Source organism: Seriola aureovittata, chromosome 9 (genome assembly GCF_021018895.1).
Source record: "Seriola aureovittata isolate HTS-2021-v1 ecotype China chromosome 9, ASM2101889v1, whole genome shotgun sequence".
NCBI lineage: Eukaryota > Metazoa > Chordata > Actinopteri > Carangiformes > Carangidae > Seriola > Seriola aureovittata.
Window position 1 is genome coordinate 8,172,050 of NC_079372.1, and position 23,697 is coordinate 8,195,746.

The window sequence follows — 23,697 nt, forward strand, 5'->3', positions numbered from 1 at the left end:
TCGGTGCACACAACGTGTGAGCCCGAAAATCAGGTGCCATGCAGCCACCAGACAGGAATGTGTCCGCCCCAGTCCTCCCTGGTGCTGTTTAGCATTGCAAAGACAGTCAAACGCTCCTCGGTGGCAGGGTGAGTGGCTGGTGGGTGATGGGGGCATATACACCTGTCTAAAGGCGCCATTGTCGCGGCATGCCCAAAAGTTCACACGTCGTTAGAGCGCTTGTTGACGCCGACGCCACGTAGACTGGAGGTCACGAGGGCAGGACAGCAGTAAAAAAGAAAAAAAAAGAAAAAAAAAAGAGAAATAGCAAAGACACACGTGAAAGTAATCTGGATCTGCTGCTGAGGACTCACGGTGCAAATGGTGGTGGTTTACCCAAGAGTTGTGTATGATGTTAGTATGTTGAACTGTGTGTGTGTGTGTGTGTGTGTGTGTGTGTGTGTGTGTGTGTGTGTGTGTGTGTGTGTGTGTGTGTGTGTGTGTGTGTCACAGAAATAATGACAAAATGAAGCATCCATTGGACTTGACACATACACACACACACACACACACACACAGTGTAGGAGGCTGTAAGAGTGAAAACAGCTGATTACACACTGTTGAATTGGCTCTTCCAAGGAGAGCAGTTTGTCTTTGGAGGCTGACTGCAGACAATTTGTGTTACGACAGGGTTAGAGTGACCTCATGACACACGGAGAACGTGAATGAAGACTTGAAACGTTTTCTGCTCAGAACAGATGTTGAACATGTTTTTTTCCTCTCTGGCCTCGGGGATGAACCAGCGGGTGTTCCCACAGAGGCTCACACTGTCTGCTGAAACCTCATCAGACTAAAATTAATCAAGGTTTTACTTTCTAATGCCAAAAAAAAAAGTGTTGCAACAGAGGTGGAAGTTAGTTGCATAATTCCCTGCCAAAGGGAATGTGGTCAAATAAGTTACAGTCTTATTTTCCGCGCTCAACGATTAAAACGAAACAGTTAAGAGGAAGAAAAAATAGGCTTGTAATAAGTTTTCAATATATAGTGTTTCTATGTGTTTCTTTATTATGACAAAAATTTATTGGGCATGTATTTTATGTGCACATGTATAGGATATTATTTTCAACCAGGGGAAACACTGTAAACTGAGATGAGAAGTAAATTACAATGAAATCCAAAGTGACAGAAAGATAAAATTGTTTAAAACAAAATGTCACAATCCAAAGAAAACTTTGGTCAAACAGAATTACTTAGCAGTCTAAAAAAATAGGTTCAAAAATGTATTTATCGGTTTATGATTGATTTCTGCTGTTATATTTCCCCCTTCACATTCTTCCAGCTGACAAGCCTCATAAGAATCTCTCATCATTCATCTGCTGAACAAATCATTTCCTATAAAACTAAGTTACTGTTTTCATTTCTCCATCAGCAGGATTTTGGTGCAGCACATGGATATAATAAGAAACACTGTAAGCTGATGTAACCAGGATGCATATAGTCATTAAATAAATGTAAACTACTTCAGTTTTAATGGAATTGACAATTAAGTTGACATTAATTTTCGAAGAAACTTCAATAGGAGGTTTTTTATTATTTGCTGATGTATATTTCATTACCTGATCATATTTAAATAGATAGATTATGTCTGAGCTGATGGATGGTGGCCATGTTGTACCTATAGTGTCCTTTCATGTGTTTGAAAAGAAGCCAACTCCCTAGCTAACACCTATTGTTATTGTACAAATCTTTTTGTTCAAGTGACAAGTACAGAAGTGCAGCTTTATTTCACCCTTTTACATTTTAAAGACCTGTTGCTGAAAGCCTTTGAACGATCAAGTGCATTGTTTCCATTCAGTCCATTCAAACAACAGGTAACGGCTACTCCAGCACATTTACATCTGACCTTTATGCAGCTTGTTTTCCAGACTGACTGACCAACAACAACAGCACCGATAAATCAAGTCAGGTCAAGTTTTCTTTGTGCATGTGATGATTCAAAGGATACAGCAGATCTCCCAAGATGCTTCTCGTTGAATCTGAAAGAAAACTGACGAGTCCGTGATTAGCAGCTACTATAAGGGCCTTTTTTTTTTTCTCTGTTGTTTCTTCAAGTAAAGCCAGTTTACCATTCACTTGCATTTGGGGAGGGTCTCAAAAATGTCCACTTTGGTCTGTAGACTCTTAGTGTGTACATTATTCATCAAGTTATAGATTGTCCCATTGGACTATCTATTACTTGTTACCTGTCGTGTTCCTCATGATTTTATCTTCAACTCACCCGCAAAAGAAGCTTGGAAAGACATGAACTCGTCTAATGTGCATAAACTGCTTCATACAACTTCACTGCATGTTTGTTTGTTTATTTGTTTGTTTGTTTATTTGCATGTAGACAAGAGGGAGTGTGTGTGTGTGTGTGTCTGTGTGTGTGTGTGTGTGTGTGTGTGTGTGTGTGTCTGTGTGTGTGTGTGTGTGTGAGAGAGAGTGTTGCCCTATGGTTCAGAGGTCCATAAGCTCAGAAGGGGGAAGATAAGATTATCCCAGAGGAATGCAGAGTATGGATACACACACTCCCACACACATGCTGTGTAGTCTGTACACACTCTGTGGCCAAGTCTCTCCATCAGACACCAGCACTCACATGTTTTAGGGAAGATCAATCAAGGACACTTTGACATGGAAAGAAGCAACCAGCATGTCCTGCAGACTGAAAGATGGTCTCCCCGTTTGGCTCCAACACTAGATTAGATATTTGTTGCAATATTAATATCCAGCCCAATGTATTACACAACAGTGTTTGCAGAGTAATGAAAGCAAAATCTGACCCAAAACTGCCATATTGGTCCTAATGAGTATATAAATGAGTATATGTATAGTATATGTACATTTAAACTGTAAACTGTTTACATATAATTTCGACAGTGGTGAAAATAGTTGTAGAAGGCAGCGTCTTCCCATTTGTGAGATGCTTTAGCCTTGGTAGTACTACTTTTGGTGCGTATTGGTTGATTCTATCTGTAGAAAGCCTTGTGGGATCCCCATATACATACACACCTATTGGTTCATACTTGTGGCTATGGCTCCAAAGTGTTTTCCACACCAGAGACAAACTGCTGGCTTTATATTCAGTTTTTTAGGCATAAAAAAATACTAATTTAAATTTCGCCCAAGTTTGTGCCTCTGAACCTCTGATGGTCTGGTTATAAAATTGAAGAGTTAGCTTACATTTTAAAGCACTCCAGGATTACTGGCTATTATACAACAGTTAGTTCCCGACCAAGTAATTTGATTGGACGAGAGGTATTCCATGAGTTGCTATAGAGAATAACAAAGCTGGGACTTTTAACTACATGTATCACTCCGCCTCACAGGTGTTCGATTAACCATTAATCAGTGTTACATTAACGGTCGGTATCAATCTTAGATTGTTACAAACTTTGCAAAGATGAATATATTTCCAGAAATAAAATTTGAATTAAACTATGTATGGTCGTCAGAAGAGGATGCCGGGAAGAACAATTGATACTTCCGCGCACTCCTGAGGTAACGTTCAGACAAAGTAGCAAGCTAGTGTGCACTGTGCAGGTGAGGAAAATGTTAATGTGTTGCTTAGCAACACTACAGTAATAGTCCAGTTTTTCACTATTTGTATTGGCATTGTTAAAACAAATGCTAAAATAAACAAACAAATCATAATCTGTTATTGTTTGTTTAAGTAATATGGCGGTCTTCGGTACTCAGCCTGCGGCCTCGTAACTATGAGCGAATCACAGCCCTGCTGATATTCAGTACAACATCACTCCCTCTCGTGCAGTATTGCTCAATCATTCTGGAAAAAAATAAGAAAAAAATAAACCTCTTGACTTTCTCTGCTGTGTACCACCTCTGCACAGAAGCTGCTGAGCTGTCAAAGCTCTCACTATACTGATATCTATCCCAGTAACTCCGTAACTGCTGTGTTGGTGGAGAACACTGTGGAGTTTACTCTGTGTGTCACTTCTGCATCTGGATCCAACAGGAGCAAAGACCCAGTCAATAATCTTAACAAGGGAGGGGGTGAAAACCAAAGAAAGATTCAAGGCACACTGTGTTGATCATATACAGGTTTTCTATAGGCTTCCTGCTGACACTGAGAAAGATTGGTGCACTATCAGTGTGGTCTTGTTTTTAATCATGCAAATATGAAAATTAAAGCTTGCTTTTACAATGAAGCAGCTTCCCTTAATTTATCCTAATTATATATCTCTAAAATGGAATCATTTCCTATTTTTGATTGAGGTGTGGGTGTAAGTTGATTTTCAGGTCACATACAGTGTAGAAATTTCAGATACAGTGTGTTTCTGTTTTGCAGAAGAAACGATTATAGAGTACTTCTGTGTCATCCTTAACTCCCAACCACACTCAACCTTGTATAGATGGAATTTAACCAGATGTGTGTGTTTGTGTGTCTCTGCTCTAACCTTATCTGGACAGCAGACAGACACAGCAGTCAAACCACAGGCACCCTTTGATGTAGTATGTGGTGCCATAAATGTCATCTGACAGTTGTTTACTTTCTGTGGAAAATTAATGTTCTTGGAGGAAGAGAAGAGTCGGAAACTTCCCACACTTTAACAAAATCATTGCTGACCTTACGAAAAGAAAAGGTTGTAATGAGTTGCTTTTAGAACCTTCATATATTTCAGAATGTCACAATTTTCATAATCTATTTCATTTTACATATTTTTTTTATCCCATTTATGTGTTTATGTAACATTTCTCTGTAAAGAACTTTGAATTGCCTTGTTGTATTTATGACTTTATTTGGTATTTTTTATTTTATTTTATTTCCTCTGTTCTTTTTCCTCTATCATGTTTTGTCTTTAGTCTTTTTTCCTCTGTGTGTGCTGTTAAACATTTTGTTGTGTGTAAAGTTATATGTCAAGGAAGTAATACTGATAGCTGTTATTTATAACCACCATCTTTTATTTGGAGCAGCTATGAAAAATTAAGTAAGGGATGTTAGTATTGGTATGATGTTCCTAATGAAGTGCTCAGTAAGTAAGAGTTAAAAAAGGCTCAGAAATTTCCTAAAACACCTGGGCACTGTGGTTTCTGACAAATTTTACTCAAACAGGAGGAAACTGTGCATTTTTGGGTAAACAACCTTAAATTAGGGTTCGGGTTAAGTTTGGGTTGTCTTTTAAATTCTGTATTTTTACAAGCTAGCCGGACAAGAATCTTAATTTTGTTAAACCAAACAGCATTTTCTTGAATCATGTCTAAAACAGACGTCAATCTGTAACTTCAGGACTCCTGATTAATTTGTTATTCTCACTCCTCTGTCATCAGGATCATTCTGGGTCAAGAAAAGAACATACTGTGAAGTGGCGCCATCCACTGTTCACATGGTGAACTGATCCACTGAACGACTATTCTCAAATGAACCACAAGGAGGCGATCAAAGACCAATAATACCAACTGTACCGGTCAGTGGTTTAATCAGAGGTCAGATACATTATTGTCTTGATTCCACAAAGGCACTGCATGTTGGTTCAGGTGCAACAATCACATTCATTTAGAGGATGTAAGTGTCTCTGCACCTACACAGTTGTCACAAATAACAATGAAATATGTAACTGAGTCGTATCATCCCTCAACTCTGTTGTGTAATACAACACAAACAGGTGTTCACATACAGAGACATCATGAGCAAAATTATAGACAGTCTTGTGTGTGTGTGTGTGTGTGTGTGTGTGTGTGTGTGTGTGTGTGTGTGTGTGTGTGTGTGTGTGTGTGTGTGTGTGTGTGTGTGTGCGCTTGCGTGTGCATGCGTGTGTGAGTGTGTGTGCGTGTGTATGTGTGTGTGTGTGTGTGTGTGTGCCCAGCCCTGAAGTTGGAAAAGGTCAACAATGTTTGTTGTCATCCAGCACGAGGTGACGGGTGCATGTGGCTCTGTTGTGTCTGATGACTCAGCATCAAAACCTTCAGGTTGGACAGTACAGCATGTTCACAGTTACAGTAACATGGATAGTGAATAATCTTAACTGCCACAACAACAGGACAAGTGAGACCTGTTATCTCTTTATTTGAAATTTAGCAGCTTTAATATGTATAGAACAGCTTTTACTTCTGATATTTAAACTTTGGGACCTTTCACTTCTGACATCTGGAGGCATGAATGTGACTTTCTGAATATGCTTGTTTCCTGACTCGCTTTTGTTTAAAAAACTGCTGAATTTTATGTTCCTTTTAAAGAAAAGTGGGGAACACTTTTGCACAGATATATATTGCATGCATTCTGCAACGTGACCTGCAGCTAAAGTACAGTAGGCTATTGGGGCTTCAGATAGCACTGAGTGAAGCTTCTCCTCCTTTTCCACCGTCAGGAATGTTAGCTTGACATCTGGGGAATGGATATGTGTCATTTATGTAAAGGTAGCTCTTTTAGGTCATAATGTGCAGACATATAGAATGTGGGTTAAGCAGCACCTGAATAGTAAGTACACATGAAGGTCTGACCCTCAGAGTGGTCTTGTTTCACGGCAGATAGTGTGTCCTGCTGGACAACCGGGCCTGGACTAACCTGCTAAAAGTAGATGACATTAATATATGTCAGCCTCATTTTTTTCCAGGTTAAGGTCTGTGTGTGTATGTGTTGTGTGTGTGTGTGTGTGTGTGTGTGTGTGTGTATATATATATATATATATATAAAAGCTATTGAATATTTTTTTAATACATTTTCCTATGACAGATGTTGATCAAATAAGGTTAGCGGCAGAGTAATTTATTCTGAGATTTAGACTTTATATGTTTGTTAGGCTATTTGTTTGTTTGTTGGTAGATTGGTTGGTTGGGGTTTTTTTGTTGTTGTTTTTTACACCAGGCCTTTCATGATATTCCTTTGACATTATTTTTTATAGCGTTTTTGATAATTGCGCATTGAATAAATAAACTAAAAGGCCACATCCGACAAAGCTCATTTGTTTTGGTAATTTTCTAATAAACTGTAAGTAAAAACAAACATAGCTGAAGATCATTAGATCTAGAAAATTAGCATGTAGCACAGGTATTTTCTTATGATTTACGTCCAGAGTAACTCTCTTTTTTGACGCAACTCCAGTCGCCAAATGATAAAAAAAAAAAAAGAAAAAAGAAAAGCCGCACAAAAAGTGTGGAGATGCCGGGGATTGAACCCGGGGCCTCATACATGCAAAGCATGCGCTCTACCACTGAGCTACATCCCCGTGTGGTATGTTGGACTTCTGCAGGTCATATAAACGTGACTACGCACGGAGTCATGGGACTTCCTTCCTGTAGGGGGAGACGACTGTTGAGCGGGATATTTATGTTCTGAAGGGTCAAGTTATGTAACTTCGGGTCACAGCTTCTGCCTGGTTTCAACCCTTGACCCTGCTCCGTGTACCACATCTTTTTTCAGTGTGTGTGTGTGTATGTGAGTGAAGCAGTGACCTTTTCTGAATGGGTTAAAAAAGTCCCAAAGTGCTGAAGCTCCAGAGACTCTGAGCTGTTTTTAGTGCTTGTTTGTAAACAGAGGAGCTGTATTGACGTCAGGATGAATGAATGGGAAAAAAAAACGTTTTCTTTAATTGAATCCTTGTTCTGTGCTATTTTTAGACTGCAGGTCATGTTTTGGTTTTAATCAGGGAATACATCTGAGCAAAGGGCTCCTCTTCCCACGCTAACTGTAAAGAAATTACATGTGATGGGGAAGAAGAGAAATTTCATCTAAACAAACACCTGTTACACAGTGTTTCTGAGACAAGCTCAGTCAGACACAAGTGGCTGAAATCCAGTGCTTTCTCATCATCAGAGGTACCCTAATCCTTTGGGGAATTTAAAATAGCTCCCTCGTTAAGTTTCATAATATCCTCCAGGGGAGCGTGAATGAGGGGCTGTCGCCCCCCCCCCCCCCCCCTCTGGAGAGCACAGCCTGTCCTCACTCATGCTGTGTTTATCAGCACATGCTTGCCAAGGACACCACTTCCAGACCCTGTTTGCTTTAGCCTTGTAGGGACAGACCCATGGGATGCACGCATGGCATGAGGGCTTCAGGAGAGCTGTAGAGGAGAGAAGGAAGGAAAGAAGGAAAGGGGAGAAAGGTTGAGGGACTATACAACACCTCCCCATCCTCTACTCCACTGCTGCATCAAATGCACGGGCCTGCAGAGGTGTCCCTCAGGAGGAGGGAGGGACACCAGTTGATATCAGTTCTGTTTTTGCTGTGTGAATTTGGACTGGTGACAGGGAGCCACCATGTTGAGTCTGTGCTGAGTAAGGAATAGTAGGTTATCTGAGGACTGTAGAGTGCTGTGGAGGGCAGCATGTACAGACCAGACCGACTGTATGCAATATGAGATGCAAAAAGAAATTCTTTATCCAAGGCCTTAGACCTCCGGACATTACAGTGGACAGTACCAAAAGGGACTGGCAAGGGGAGAAATAAGTTAACAAATTAAAACAAATGGCACTTTTTATGGACTTTACATGAATCCTTGTTTCATATTAAACCTGGGTTTGGACTTTTTTTGCTTTTTTTGCTCCTGTGGTATAAATACAGAGCACACAAATGCCTCTAACCAGTAGTTGAAAAAGTATTCACACCCTTTACTCACGTAAAAAAATTTTAATACCACAATATTCATACTCAATTTCAGATTAAAAGAATTTCATTCAAAAAAAATATTTATGTTAAAGACCAGAAATATTATCAGTACGTAGGCAAAAACATTGTTTTGATGGGAGATTAATTTGCTCTTGTTTGAGTAATTGATTCATTGACTACTTGTTTCAGCGCTATTTATAAACTTGTATGTGTCATGGTTTGCTATGGCAGACACTTTTTGTTAGTTTTGTTTTGGAGTTTTTGCACTTCCTGTTTTATTTTGTATTGGTTTCCTTGAGTGTCTGTGTGTTGCTTCTTGTCATGGTCCTGTTTCTGTGTAGTGATTGTCTGCCCCGCCCTAATGTGTTTCACCTGTGTTCAATCATCCTTGCCTCCCTTGTCTATATAGTCCTTGTGCTCCCCTTTGTCTGTGTCGGTTCGTCCCTTTTCAGTTCCGGGTTTGTTCACGTATGTTCACGTCTGTTCATGTCACGTTCATGTTTGGATTTTGGATTTTTGTTTAATAAACCTGCCTGCACCGTCTCCCATGTGTTAGCTGCATTTGGGTCCTACTTACCTCGCAAAAACCCTGACAGTATGTTTTGTATGTGAAATTTCTAATGTAATTAGTAACTAACTGAAGTAAAAAGTAAAATATTTTCCCTTTAAATGTTGTGGAAATATAAAGTAACATCAAAGAGATACTCAAGCAAAGTACAAATAGTCCATCGTAATGTGTAATTGTAATTTGTCATTTTCCACCACTGTCTCTCCCTCTCTCTCTCTCTCACACACACACACACACACACATATACACACACACACACTGCATATAAACACATTTGGACCAAATATCAAAGGGTTAGAGCATTAAAGGATCATATTTGGCAACACCAGCTGGAATCAACTATTGAACTTTCTACAGATGTTTTTCCATATTCCCCTGTGAGACATTTACATAAATCTTGATATTTTGCATGTTCTCGTTTGCCACTGTCTTTTACATAAAATATCAAAGTGTGGATTTTGTAGATTTTGATGTAGATGCAGATAGAGATCCCTTAACCTGTGTTTAAATGGAATAATTTTACATTTTGGGAAATAATCTTTTAAGTTATTTTTTTATGTTACAAAAATGCCAAATTTTTCATTTCAGTGTCTTGATGTGGTAATTTGCTGCTTTTCCTTTAAATAATTACATTAATCTTGAAGTTTAGACTACTGGTTGGGCAAAACAAGCCCTGTGGAGGTTTCACTGTGAGCTCTGGGTAATTGTGATGGCTTTTCTCACTATTCTCTGAGTTTTTACAAACCAAATAAGCAACTGATTTATCAACAAAATAGTCAGGAGATTAATACATAATGAAAATACTCACTATTTGCAGTAAATTCTGCTTACACATTAATGCATGAGTAATAATAATCAAATCATGCTGAATAAATGTTACATGGGCCACTTCCTTTTTATTATTTTCATAGCTTATGCACAGATTTGAGACTGATATCATTATTCTCAACTGGCTTTGCAAAAAAGCAAGTAAGTGTATTTCCCAAAATATAAAATTATTCCTTTAAATGATTATCCTACTTCTCCTGATGTGCAGAGATCTGCAACTTGGACAGTCCCACTGTGTCATATGCAGGTCATTTACACTGCTGCTGGCAGCACTGTAGTGGTAACACAGGGAGCAAAGTCTGGCCCAGTATCTTCTGGGGCTGCCGCCTTATCATCTGCCAGCAGCCAGCCGTGCAGGGGCAGAGAGGCCTGAGAGGAGAGAGGCACCAAAAGTGAAAGCTACATAGGAAGGTGGAGTCAAACGACCTAAAAAAAGATGGTCTTTTGGTTCAAAATCAATAAAAAAATAAGTGACGCACATTTGACACTGTTTTGAAGTTCATGGGCTTTAAATGTGATTTGTTGTATTTCATCAACTAAATCATGCTGGTTAGCTGACATGACATGAATCCCAAATGAGGGAGATGAGTTAACATACCTTTACTATGTTTTTCCTTTCCGTGTTTTCAGTTTTTCTCTAGATGCAGTTCTTCTTGTCTGATGATGAAATACAGAAACTCAAGTAAACAATGAGTATTAATGTTGTCGCCTACACACACCATGTCCCATCAGGATCTGTTTTGTCTTCCCTCAAGGACGGGCTGAGCTCATAAATGGCCTCTCACGAACAGGCGTCAACACACACCACAACATGCTGGACTTCTGTGTCAACCTGGCCATCGCCACACCTTGGTCTTTTAACCGCAACAAACAAACAGACAAAATAGCAGTGTTCACTACGCAAGGCTTGATTGGTTGAAAGCCCTCTGCATTTTACGCACATGCTGGAGTTAGCTGTGTCAGCCGGGGCAAGGACAGGCATGCTGTTAAACAAGAGCTTCATGTCACATTCATGAACGTGGACACACACAGGGAGAGGGAGAGGGAGAAACTGCTGTGACCTCTCACCTATTTCTCCAACCGGCTTTGGAAACTACGGGAATCCTGTGAAGCCAGGCAACTTCAGTGAAGGAAAAACTATAACTTCTTTCTAGTCCATGAGCAGTGGCATTCAAGCCCCAATTATTTGTGAATGATGTGGTCGGGATCACATCCATTAAAAGATGTCTTGACTTGTATTTATTGTACATGATTGGTTGCTGACATGGAAATACATGCTACAAAGACACGATCTAACAAGTTCTGCCAGGCCTGTGACTTCTTCTGATTAGTTTCAGAGCACAAACATTAACACAAGCGCAGATGCACAAACTGTTCTTGCTAAATGTTTGTGTTCACCATGTTACCAGGGTTTGGATATCATCATCACTGCAGGGTGAATGTGTGTGTGTGTGTGTGTGTGTGTGTGTGCGTGTGCGTGTGTGTGTATCTGCGTGAGCTGCCTAGCACCTGGTAACTGTATAGGCCGAAACCTTATCATCCTGCCTTTAGAAAGCTCATACTGTGCTGGACTCTTGCTGTCGTCTCGTCTCTCGTCAGTGTGGTAATGACAGGACAAAGTCTGGCAGGAAAGAGTAGATTAAAAAGAAATGTGTATGAGACACAACCCTGTTAGGAGTGGTTCATTTGTTTTCGTCTGACATGCCAAGACATCCAGACCCACAGCAGGGCCTGGTTACTCACTTGCACATTCACGTGTTATAAAACATATGATGACATAAACTGATTGCGATGAGCAAAACATTTCAGGTTCACAGTGAAATGCCGCAGTATGCTGCACACAAAGAGTCTCTGTTAATCCCAATGAGGAACTGTACTTTAATGAAAGTTCCAGGTAGTAAATAGCAGACATTAGACCTTACTGTAGACACTCTGTTATCGCTATAAATAAAATCTATAAATAAATTGTTCCTTCTGTCAGAAGGTACAAACAAAGAGCATGTCAGACAAAAACGTAGAAAATATCTTATATGACGAGGTAAATACATAATCAAGTTTTTGAAGATTGAATTTAGTTCTTATTTAGGAGATGTGTTATGATCTCAAACCCATGTGACTACCATCACATGTTAAATAATGTAAGCTTTATTGAAAGCATTTTTCCTGTAACAATTATAAACAAACACACATACAGATTTCTTTCATTATATAGGCTAAACTACAGGATAACAGTTGTAAAAATTAAATATGAGTGATATCATCATGATGGCTGAGTTTCAATTGGCAGGGAGGACAAACTGTAGGAATCCTAAACCCCCAGGGTCATGTGCACGGACTGTCTGGGTGATCTGTCCACTTTTTTGCAGACTGGTGCAGATCAATGATCTTGAAAACCAGTCAGTCTAGCCAGATTTTTGATGATAAGACTATTAATAGTGCAGTATGTTCCTTCTTTACCAAAGGAATTCTTTGTTCTACAAAAAGGAATGTTGGCACGTGGGTACACACACATATGCATGTGTTGACATTTTATTTTTTCCAATCATTTATAAACTCTTCTGATCTTCCTATCTATTTGTGATTGTTATTTGCATTCCTTGTATTCTGTTAAATGGATTTTTGTTTGTTTGTTTGTTTGTGGGAAGTTATGAGCATGTGTCTTGATCTATCCTGTCACATCTGTTTTATTCTGCTTTTCAGTTTTATGTTGCTGTATTATAAGTTGCAAGTAAGATAAGATAAACACAAGCAAGCTGTGAGAATAGGCTACACCACTCTTGAGGATTATGTGTAATATTCTGTAGACTTCAGAGAAACACAACACAGGATGATCTTTCACCTAGAGAAACACACACACACACACACACTCAAAGCACAATCTGCAATAATAAAAGGCAGTGGGTATTCTTAAAGCTCTATTGACTGCACAGTGCAAAAGTGACCAGCAGGGTTTTTTTTTTAAAAACTCTCCACAGCTCATTGGTTACTCAAATGCTGCATTCAGAGAAAGCCAATCTGATTGGCTTGTACAGGTTGAGTGGCACGTGGAGGTCCTCCACCTCCACTGTGGAGTGAAAAGAGGGCTGTTGAGGGGGAGGGGAAAAAGGTTTATTTACAAATGAAATTTAAAGTAACATCTCCAGCATCACTGAACAAGGAAACCTCTTCTACTCTGTGAACTGATACTATTTAAACATTTGAATATTTAAGGTCGGCATCAGTATTTGTTCCAGGAAATTATACATTTTATGACCTTATCACCAGAGGAGAATATGTAAAAGATGTCAGGTTGTCTGTGACATGTTTGGCAATATTCAGCACCGGTTTGAAAATATAAACAGATAAAAAAAAAGTTAAAAAAAAAAAATTAAAATTAAGCAGTTTTAGCTTTTCAAATAAAAATCCACAGAGAAACATTTATACAACACAAACATAAACATGCTCTGTCTGTGGTCCAAAGTCTGTCAGTAGGTGATGTAACAGGTCAGTTGCAAAAGTTTCATCTCTGTGCTCTTCTGCCTGTATCTGAATTTATTTCACTTAGCACGAAGTTGACAATTTAATAATTTTGCTGTCAACAGATCTTCATCTTTTCGTGCTGTAGAAGGCCTGTATTTGGAGCTATGTGAGCACAGACCCGGGATCAGTTTACCATCCCCCCGCTCTGACTTTACATAGCACGGATGGTGAGAGTCGAAGCTGATCACGGATCAGTCTCAAGTCACAATTTCCATCTGGGTGCAGGTTGACAGCGCCTCTCGCCCTGCCCCCACCCTGTTACCTAGAAGCCCAGCTTGTGGCTTGTGTAAAATTCTGATTGGCCGGTTTGTTTGGTGTGGGCAGGGCAGGGGGCGGGGCCGGGAGTATTGTGATCTCACAATCAGCTGTTTTGTACGTTCTACATTCTGATCCGAGGATCAGCTGGAGGCAGCAATAAACAGAAGCAAAATCTGCAGCGGAAATAAGAATAATAAGAAGAGGAGTTGAAAAAAGCTGCAGATGTTATGATCTAAAAACTTCAGAGTAAAAGTTTTACATGAAGCCCTTCTTCTAAGAAGAAAGCCTTTTATTTTTGTATAATGGTGTTTTAACTACCTCACTTAAAGGCTATCTAAAGCTATGCTTTAAGAATTGTTGTCGTTTCTACTGTGTGTGAGATCTCGTTTACAACTTGAATAATATTGCAAAGGCAGGTAAGATATTCTCTATTTTTGCTTTACATTTTAATAATTACTGTATTTTGTGTCAAACTGTGTGCTCATAGAGGTATCAAACTACATGTCTTTGCCAGTGAAGCTGCTGCATTCCTCACAAGCTTATCTACAGAAAATATCCATCAGATATCAGCCATCATGAAACCATAGAACATATATTAAGACGGAATTGCATCGCTTTGTCTGTCACTGACTCATTACATGGGTTGAATTGGAGATGACCTATTATTAGGTCGTGAATAGATTTGAAAACAAACAGTTTAATTAGGTCGATTCGTCGTCCTATATTTCGAAAAAATGACACCAGCCTGCATACGTGTATATCCTACAGGACGCCAGCAGCCCTTGTTTTGTAAATTGCACCAAATGCTGATGTGGAGTCAGATTGATGGCGGATGTTGATGTTTTTTTCTGGGAGGCGGACACATACATAGGCTATATAGTCACTTATGTTTTTCAGTAATATAACAGTTTCATTGTATTGTCGTGAGCCTCTCCAGTCGATGTCTTTTCGTGCAGAGTCGCTGAGCCACAACTGTCATTGCTTTGACCCTTCAGCTGGAGAGCTTACACGGATAATTCATGTTTAACCTGGATACCCTACACAGAAAGTCTTGTCATCTCTCGGCTGTCGACAGTGTGAGGTCGAGGTCGATGTATTATTTTGCTACATAAATCCAGGGTATCTCTGTGTATTGGAAATGTAAACATTGTCGCTGTGAGCAGCATTTTTTTTTCATAATGTCAGGATTCAATCCCAGACGATGACCGTCGACAATAGCAACCATTCACATCTCGATTGTTTTCTGCTTCGTGTTGCAAAATGCAAATTAGACACAACAACTCACAAATGTTGCATAAACACTGTCATAAGATCTTATATTTTCGCTATGTTTGCTAGTCGGACTTTTTTTTTCTCCGGTCGCCAAATAAACTGGAGCCTCTCTTTCAGCGTCAGTGACGTAAGCGTGACGCCTCATGCGTCTTGTTTTTATTTCGCGAGACCCCGCCCACTCCGCTCCGCTCCTCCCACCTTTTTTTAAAAGGACCAATGTCAAAATACAGACTCATATGTCATAGATCCTTTCTATAACGATATCAGGATGTGCATTCATGCCTGTAGAATCTTGTTTAAAGATCGGATGAAAACAGTGAAAATAAATAAATAAATGGAAGAAATAAGCGTAGGCACACATAAGTAGGCCAACAGGGCAATCTCTCTCTCTCGCTCTCTCCCTCTCTCAGGGACTTGGGGTAATCCTGTGCTCACTGCTCAATGGGAAAAATGAACCAGAGTTAGCCTAGACGGCTAATTTGCACCTGTCATCTGTCATCCGGGCGAGATGTTAAAAAGCATCATAAGAATGTAAATGAATATGTAAAATATGCACAAGATACTGTAGTTCCAGACTCACAAATCAGTAATTAACACAATAAACATAAATAAGGACAAATGAGGGACAAAACATAGGTCTACAAGGAAAGAATAGCAGAAAGACAAGACAACCACACTTCCTGATATTATCACACCGACATTGTCTTGACTTTGCAATTGAATGCTCCACATTTATCCCTCTGCTTTCTGCCGCTTAATAGGTTTTACTTCAGAGGGAACTCATCAGTGTTAATGTGTGGTAGTTGTTAGATAATGCTTCTACACAACCTATGCCATATATTCATGAACCTTCTTCTCCAGGATATAAGGGATATCAGTGGATGTTATTTGTACTCTGTTGGCACTATCAGTGGCTATATTTACACCGGTCAGATAGCCCAGAATTAGCTTGTACAGCCACCAAACTGATAGAAAAAGAAGCTCTCTGAAAAAGTGTTGCATGTAATCCATGTTGAGTTTGTGTGCTTTTTCTATGTCTGCTGCACCTTATGCAAAATAGCCCTCAGGATTCTCACAAAATGTTTTGTTTATCTGGACGTATTTGTCATGGTCTCATGACTTAAGTTTCTGTTAGTTCGGGAATGCATTAAAAACAGTCTCAGTGTTGAGGATGGGCTGCAGCACCTCAGTTCATAGTATCTTCTTAGATTTTCTATGTAAAATTCCAAAATTATTTTTATTATTATTATTATTTTATTATTATTATTTAACCGACTGGGTGTCACTTTGATAACATGATCTGAAAATGAAGTCAAAACAGACTTATACAACTCAGGGTATTTGTCTCTCAATTTCTCTGGTTATTTCGAGCATACGCCCCTGCAAACAGACTCTCTCACAGTGACAATATTTGTTAAAATGACTGTTATTCCATCTGACACAAGAAATCTCAGGGGCATGTACTGTATGGTTGCAATTAGGTTGTCTTTTCCCTTTATGTTCCTGGTTGTCATGATGATTCTCCAAATAAGGACAGAAAGTGTCAGCTTCCCAACAAGCATCCATGCATGTCTCCTTCCATGACTCTTTGTTCCATGTATAAATCTCTGTCAGACACACACTTTGTTTCACCTTTTATATAGCTCATAGCTGGCGAAATAGTTGAGATTTATTTGTATTTTTTGGGGACAGATCAGGCTGCAGGGTCAAAACAGAGGTTTACACTCTGTGATCTCTTCAGTCATTCCTTCTTTTGCACTCACACAGTCTAAGTAAATAAAACTCAGCCTTTGAACATGTAGGGGTTTGTCTTGTAAGCTATGACTGTTCAAACATCTGTTCAACATTACATCATCATATTCACATTTAGGTCAGGCACTTGTCATTTCCGTCAGTGCCTTTCCCTCTGTCCCCATGTTGCTGTCTTTCCTTTGCATTATAACACTGTGCACACACAATTCGTTTGACTTTGTGAGAGTCTGGCTCTTTGTCTCACCTCCTTCCACCTCCTCCTCTTCTTCCTCTCCAGCCTGTCCATCTGTCCTGAGACTTTGCTGATTGGTTATCTAAATTTCATGGGGGAAGGGAGTGCACCAATTGTCCACCAGCTCCTTACTTGCTGATAAATTTCTTTCTCCATTAAACACATTCCTCCACCAATGTATTTCACAATTTAGGTAATTTGCTTTCAGGCGGAAGTTTAAATGGTGATATCATTTTATATACTGACTATACATCAGCACTGCCGTGTTGAAATCACAAGATGCAAATTGTAGGAAAGAGCTGTTCAATTATTTTGAATAAAACTGGAAAATGTGTTTCTTCGTCCAAGCTGCTTCATCCAGCTAATACAATATGCAAACTTTATCCAACAATGTTGGTGTGGAAACCTAAAACCAAACGGCTTCTGTTATCAATGACACATCCTTGGTGTCAACCTGTCATTTCAACTCATAAAAATGCTTTGAGGCTTCGAGGCTTGTTTCCAAAAAAAGGTTCCAACTTGTAATATGTCTTGAAATAACCTCGACTTGAGGAAGCTCTTACCACAAACATTGCTCACTCATGCTGCCTATCTAATGTATTCTGACTAAGCACCAGGAAGTTAACCCAATAACCGTCTTTTCTTTCTTTTTTTTTTAGATGAAGAAAAAAATGTTGACAGTGATGTATGTTATCTTCTTATTACCACTAACCACCCTCTCCCCCTCTCTCTCTCCCTCTCTCTCTCTCCAGGCCTTTGCTCCAAACCAAGTGAAACCTTACATTTGCACTACAGAAGCCTGTCCACTCCTGAACCGAGATCCAGCAAAGGGCTTCAAGTGGAAAAAAAAAAAAAAAAAGAAACAAAAGATCAGACAAAGAATTATATAAAACAGCAACAAGCGATACATAAACACAAATAAGAAATTCAAAAAGGCAGCTACAGCTTTTTCTTTGTGGACAACAGACAGAACCCAAGTCATCAACACCTGATAGTACAAGCAGAGTAGTCATGTTTCAACGCCTGAGCAACCTGTTGTTTGGGGAGGTAGAAGAGGTGGCTGCCGAGCTGAAGGGACCCAAACCCTGCGTGACGGAGGCCGACGAGGAGGGATGGATGCTCGTCAATCTGCCTGGTGAGTCTGAACAGAGGGAGCGCAGGGTTGGATTGGAGGGGCTGGTGGGCTACACCAAACTGTGAAATAGTCAAATGATGTTTTATGTTCAAAGCATGAGGTAGCTGGGAAATACATTTGCTCTCTTTTGCATGTCTATAATGCTGGCTAACATTAAAAGTGTAGAAATAATGATGGGGTGGGGTGAAGAGTCAGTCAGGGCGTGGTGGTGCAACTACAGCGGTGCTCACCCATGTGGCTGCCATAACAAAAGGTGTTGTCCGCCAGAAGATGGAAACACACGATTCTCTGGGAAGACACACCTCCTTCCTCTTTGTTTATGATCTCAATCATGACAAAGGCAGTTACTGAGTATGAAAATTTGCTTTGACTGTTCAGAAGCCAACCAAACACAAAAAGCAACATAACAGTGCCTCACAGCAGAGTCAAGTCGAGCATTATGTCGCTGACATAATCACAACCTTAGAGGGTCAACACAACTAATGATGTGACTCTTTTATGTTTTGTGTTTCCTTACCCCCTCTTCTTCCTCCCCTCCAATTATTTTAAACACCCTTACATTCTCCACACTGGTATGTGTGCGCGTGCGTATGTGATCCCTTTAAAATTGCCCCCCCTCAACCCGCATGGCTTTTTTGAAAATCTACAACATTTGCATCATTTTTGCAACCCCACCCACCCACCCACCCCTTCCACCTGTCTTTATTGGCCGTCCCATCCCTGACTTCATCGCTGCCATGTGCTCAGAGGAGTCTGACGGCTTGATGCAGGCAGAGGATGAGAAGGCGGCCCCACTGATTGCACAGTCATTCCCTGACAGTAACCTATCACATCATCAGGACACACATACAAGGACTGAATGCCCGGCCCCCATTCCCCACCCGCTTCACAAGCGCCGTAGGACACATAAAGGTCAAGCACGAGTCGCAGTAGCATCATCAGACCCCCTGTCTTGCCCCAGCACTAACCCATCAGACTTGGGTGCCACTACACCCGTGACCCTGCCAAGGCGGGCCAGACTGTCCACGCCCTCCTCCACCCCGTCAATGTCCCCTGGCTCTGGGAGTGAGTGTGGGGGCAGTGGGGGTAACAGTAGGGCAGGCTCAGAGAGAGGCTGCATGGATGAGAGCTGGTTTGTCACCCCTCCCCCCTGTTTCACTGCAGAAGGAGCCACAGCAGAGGCCAGCCCGATGGAGGACCTGCTCATCGAGCACCCCAGCATGTCCGTGTACGTCTCCCCGAACAACTTGTCCATGGTCTCCAACAGCAACCTGTCTTTGGTGGGAGAGGAAAGCATTGTCAGCCGGGCAAGCAGCGTGAGGTGAGGAGTAAAACTTTTCATTCAAATTTCATTTCACCTTCACCTCGTTTATCTGCAACAGCATGACTGTCACAACAATCACACCTTGTCTCTCTCTCCCTGCAGCAGAGTGGCTGAACCAGCTGCTGCCCCCGCCACCCGCAGCACTATGCCCACCAGGGTGAGCCGCGGAGCAGCCGCCCAGGCTGGAGCTCTGGCTAAGGTCACCCAAGTAGCCAGGGTCCAGCGTGGCAAAGCCCGCATCGAGAGGCGCCATCTGGGCCGCAACCGCATCCAGCGCCAAAACCGCACCAGGGAGCAGGTCCCTCGCCACGCAGCCCACGTCAGAAACACCTTCCTTCACCAGCCCAGCAAGCGTAACTTCTGCCACTAAACTCCCAAGCAACCAGGGGGCATTGTTTACTCTGAGGGCATTAGACACACACCCAAGACACACGTGATTACATATATTCACACACAGCTTATTTGCTTTCGTATAATTCAGATACCAGTTGACCAGTAGCGCTGTTGTTTGGTTTATGCACAAATTGATTCCACCTGGTAGTTTTATGCCCCATTCTGCTGTTATGAACCAAGCCCTCTGAGCAGATCTGTGTAGATCTTTATTATACTAATTGTCCATTGCAGTATCCAAACAACTAAAAAAAAGTCTTCAAAATATTTACACAGGTTATACTTAGTAATAATAATATCTTTAAAAAACAACAAAAAATTTAGCTCTGTTAATTTTCTTGCCTATCTTAGTAAAATATTCTCCTTTCTTCCACTTTTCCTCAAGGCATGTTTTCTTTTTGAATTCAACCGTTACATTCCCAAATTAGTTAAATTTGAAGATAATTGATATAATCAAGTGTACTTTACTCTGTGATGCAGGAACAGACTTTTCTGGTGGAAGCAATGCAAGGTAGAGACAAGTTAAGTCTTTGCATCTTTTCAGCGAAAGCAACTCATCATGTCTTTAGTGCTTTTAAATTAAAGGGGATCCTATCATAATATATTTTTATGTTTATTCAGAAAAGGTGGAAGGATATACCGTGTGTGACGAGAGTGAGAGGAAGATCACATTGACGTTTGTTTCCTCTGCAGTTTGGTTTGCCAACATGCAAAGTAAAGGTGCAAACGCAAGGGAACATGGGGAAACCTGTTTCATCATTGGACACAAGATGTGAGATTTCTCTCTTCTCCCGTTGTGGTGGCTGAGAGAAAGTAGAAGATGGTGAGAGTATGAGCAAAACAGACTAAAGAGTAAAAGAAATGACATGATGAATTAGATCTAGTATTAAGAAATAGTATTAAAATTAATGTGGTTCATATGAAATGGTCATTGGAAAGTTTTATGTAACCCTCAGAACAGCCTGTGAATGAGTTAAAATTCAACATCAGACTCTTTTAATCAAATTTAGAAGATGAGTCCTCTTCTAAAGGCAATCTCTTTTTGTGCAGATGAAAGAAGGGTGTCATGGGCAGCCATTAAATCATTAATGGCAAGGATTATGAAAGGATGCAGGGCTTGTTTTTGGGTTACAGGGTATGGCACGTTATAGTAAGTAAAGAGCGGTATTGATGGTAACTCTTTATTTTGTTTTGTTTCACTGTTTTTTTCTCATTTCGTCTTGTACATTTTAATATTATTTTACAGTCACTCTCTCTGCTTGCTTCCAGCAGACAAAGAAATGAAAAGCTTGTTCCTGTCAGACAAAGAGAAAATGCGCATTTGGCTTTTAAAATCGACAAATTCAAAATCACTCCCCGTGGATCAGACACAGCATGGTGTTCATTAAATGTGTGGTCTGTAAACTTAAGTCATGTGCCCAGCACACATCAGTCGCCTTCATCCACAGTGTGTGCTGCGATCTTATGTTTTCCATGTGAACACCGAAAAGAACGTACAATCTATTTACACATCAGTCCCTTTCACTGAAAAAAAAAGAAGTCACTGACTTCATAAGATGCAATTGTTTGGGGGAAAAAAAGGGGGATGTAAACATCTTCTTAAAGCCCAACAACAAACATCTTCCCCCTACATCTTGCTTATGGACGTGCGAAACATTTATTTCTAACACCTACTCCATGACTGTCTGTCACTTTATTGTTAGCACATCCAGCTCTAACAGTGTCCACTTAAAGATCTAGCTTACTGATATGTGTTCAACAACAATAGTAAAAACAAAAAATGGTGCTGAAGTGTATACTAATGTTTGTAAATTATTTGAGACATGGATGTAAGTTTGCACTGTCATACATTTTGTGAGTCAAAGTTTTAGCGGTGTGCTGTGTGCTTGTTTTCTTTTTGTTTTTCTTTTGTGATTTTTTTTTCATTTTGTTTTGATTCAAACTGTGTGTGAGAAGATGTACTGACATGACACGTTAAATGCTAGAAACTCTAAAAAAAACAAAAAAACATGGATAATGGTCGTTTATTGCTCTTGTAAATATTACAAAACAATTTCTAACGCTTCATTAGATGTCAAAGCCTCTCAGGATTTGAGTCCACAATGTTGTGTCCAATGGGACTGATGAGAATCCTCTCTCTGCCTCACCTCTGTGCTCATTAACAAACCAAGAGGGCGTCTCAGTGGCCAAAAGTGGTGTTTTTGACCCCAACGTCAGTCTCATCTTGTTGAGGTGCACCATACGAGCAGCACTAGACTCAGAGTTGATGTGCCATAGGCAAACACTGCCCTCCAGAGGGTCCACTTAGCACAGCATTTGCTGTATGAAAGCTGGTGAGGATACAGTACAATGACATGATGTTAGTACATTCTGTACTGGTGTGTTCAAAAGACAATTTGAGAGCCCGGGGATTCATTCAGATTTCTCGGGAAATGGAAATGTCTTTTCTCATTTAGATCATCTAGATAAATAGGATTTATTTAATTATTTTCCCTTGAATCACATACCACAACTATTTCATTTCTGCCTATACTCTTATAAATGTCTCTGTTAATTTATAATATAATTTTGAATATTATCCTTTTTTTGTTTTCAAAGATGATTATTATGTATCTTGTTGATTCCTCTGAACAGTGGAGAGAATGTATCTGAGGTGATGAGTCTAATATGCACACATACATACACACACATAGGAATCTCTCTGATACCCTAGGAGTTTACTGCTCTGATTGTGTCTCAGAGGTTGAATTTTTCTTGCCTGTTGTAAAAGAAAAGGTACGTACAGAGTGAAAACAGAGTAATAACGAGCGATCACAGGTGGATGTGTGTGTACAAATGTAAAGATCACCACAGAAAACTCTGCCGCTGCAAACCTGTCCTGTTTTCCTGAATTTCTATTTCTTCCTTTTCTCACCAGTGTCATGTAAAAAGGAAATGTGTTCTCAGTATGTTTTGTGTGATTTTTGAAAGGTGTGGTTTTAGAGTGGAAGTCATCCAATAATGGGGAAAGGAAGCGGTCACCCAATATGTGGAGCCTATACAAAATGGGAGATGTGGGCAGGGAAAGGATGAGGCAGGAGACAAATAGTTTATATATTTAAAAAATGAAATTAAATGTATCAGAAAAATACAATAGAATATGCTTGTATTTCCCTATATAGGTATTAGAACAGTTGTTCACCAATAGGATGTTTTAAATGAAAGGCGTTGAATGTCTGGGGAGTTTCATATGTTTTATGTTGTGCCCTGAAATGATGGCAGCTTAAAAACACTTGGGGTTTTGCCCTTGTTACATCTCAATTAGTACACCCCTCCCCCCATAAAGATGAAATATATAGACATATAAAATTTGGTGTATCTGATATCTATGGTGATTGTGCCTTTCACTATTTCTGCATGGTTTTTGTGATGTACTGATTTTTCCATCCCCAAAGTGGACAGTCATCCACTGACAGGCAAGACCTATGCAAAAGTCAACGGATGGGTTTTCCAGCATCCATTCAGAAAACACAGGTACCCGCCAAAAAAAAAAACAACAACAACAACAACAATAAATACTCAGGTTATCACCTGAATCTTGTGTCATTATTTTCATGTGGGATTAGAGCAAAAAGTGTGAGATCTATTGTTAGTAGTAGTGGAACAATTCAGACCCTTTACCTAAGTAAAATACCACAATGTAAAAACACTCCATTACAAGTAAAAGATCAGCATTAAAATTGCACTAAGGAAGTAAGATGTGATTACAGTAACAAGAGTAAAAGAGTTCATTATGCAGCAGAATAGTCCCTTTCAGTGTTACATGATGTTGTAGCTGGTTGAGAAGGAGCTAAATTTA

General features: G+C 40.1%; 1 protein-coding gene, 1 long non-coding RNA gene and 1 other non-coding gene across 5 annotated transcripts; 2 read left to right on the forward strand and 1 right to left on the reverse strand.

The window, feature by feature from the left end:
• Nucleotides 1–3,421: 3,421 nt before the first annotated feature.
• On the forward strand, nt 3,422–11,271 carry LOC130175071 (uncharacterized). Its single transcript, XR_008828691.1, has 3 exons — nt 3,422–3,519; nt 5,308–5,444; nt 10,733–11,271. It is a non-coding gene; the product is annotated as an uncharacterized LOC130175071 (long non-coding RNA).
• Nucleotides 7,131–7,202, reverse strand: trnaa-ugc (transfer RNA alanine (anticodon UGC)). The gene has a single exon. It is a non-coding gene; the product is annotated as a tRNA-Ala (tRNA).
• A 2,600-nt stretch (nt 11,272–13,871) lies between the features above and the next one.
• On the forward strand, nt 13,872–23,434 carry LOC130174360 (tumor protein p53-inducible nuclear protein 2). 3 transcript variants are annotated; one of them, XM_056384090.1, is made up of 5 exons: nt 13,873–14,170; nt 17,763–18,145; nt 18,893–19,210; nt 19,310–19,466; nt 19,572–23,434. In XM_056384090.1, the coding sequence occupies exons 2-5, from the start codon at nt 18,022–18,024 to the stop codon at nt 19,837–19,839; spliced, it is 867 nt and encodes a 288-aa protein (XP_056240065.1). In that variant the 5' UTR covers nt 13,873–14,170; nt 17,763–18,021; the 3' UTR covers nt 19,840–23,434. The 3 variants fall into 3 exon arrangements, with proteins under 3 accessions (XP_056240064.1, XP_056240065.1, XP_056240066.1); XM_056384089.1 differs by having other exon boundaries at nt 13,872–14,170; nt 18,893–19,466; XM_056384091.1 differs by lacking the exon at nt 18,893–19,210 and having other exon boundaries at nt 13,876–14,170.
• The last annotated feature ends 263 nt before the right edge of the window (nt 23,435–23,697 follow it).

Bases quoted from the DNA above. Each gene is read 5' to 3' on its own strand.
- LOC130174360 (XM_056384089.1), top strand. From the start codon at position 18,022: ATGTTTCAACGCCTGAGCAACCTGTTGTTTGGGGAGGTAGAAGAGGTG. The intron at 18,146-18,892 runs GTGAGTCTGAAC...CCATGTGCTCAG, and splicing joins GATGCTCGTCAATCTGCCTG to AGGAGTCTGACGGCTTGATG. The intron at 19,467-19,571 runs GTGAGGAGTAAA...CTCTCCCTGCAG, and splicing joins AGCCGGGCAAGCAGCGTGAG to CAGAGTGGCTGAACCAGCTG.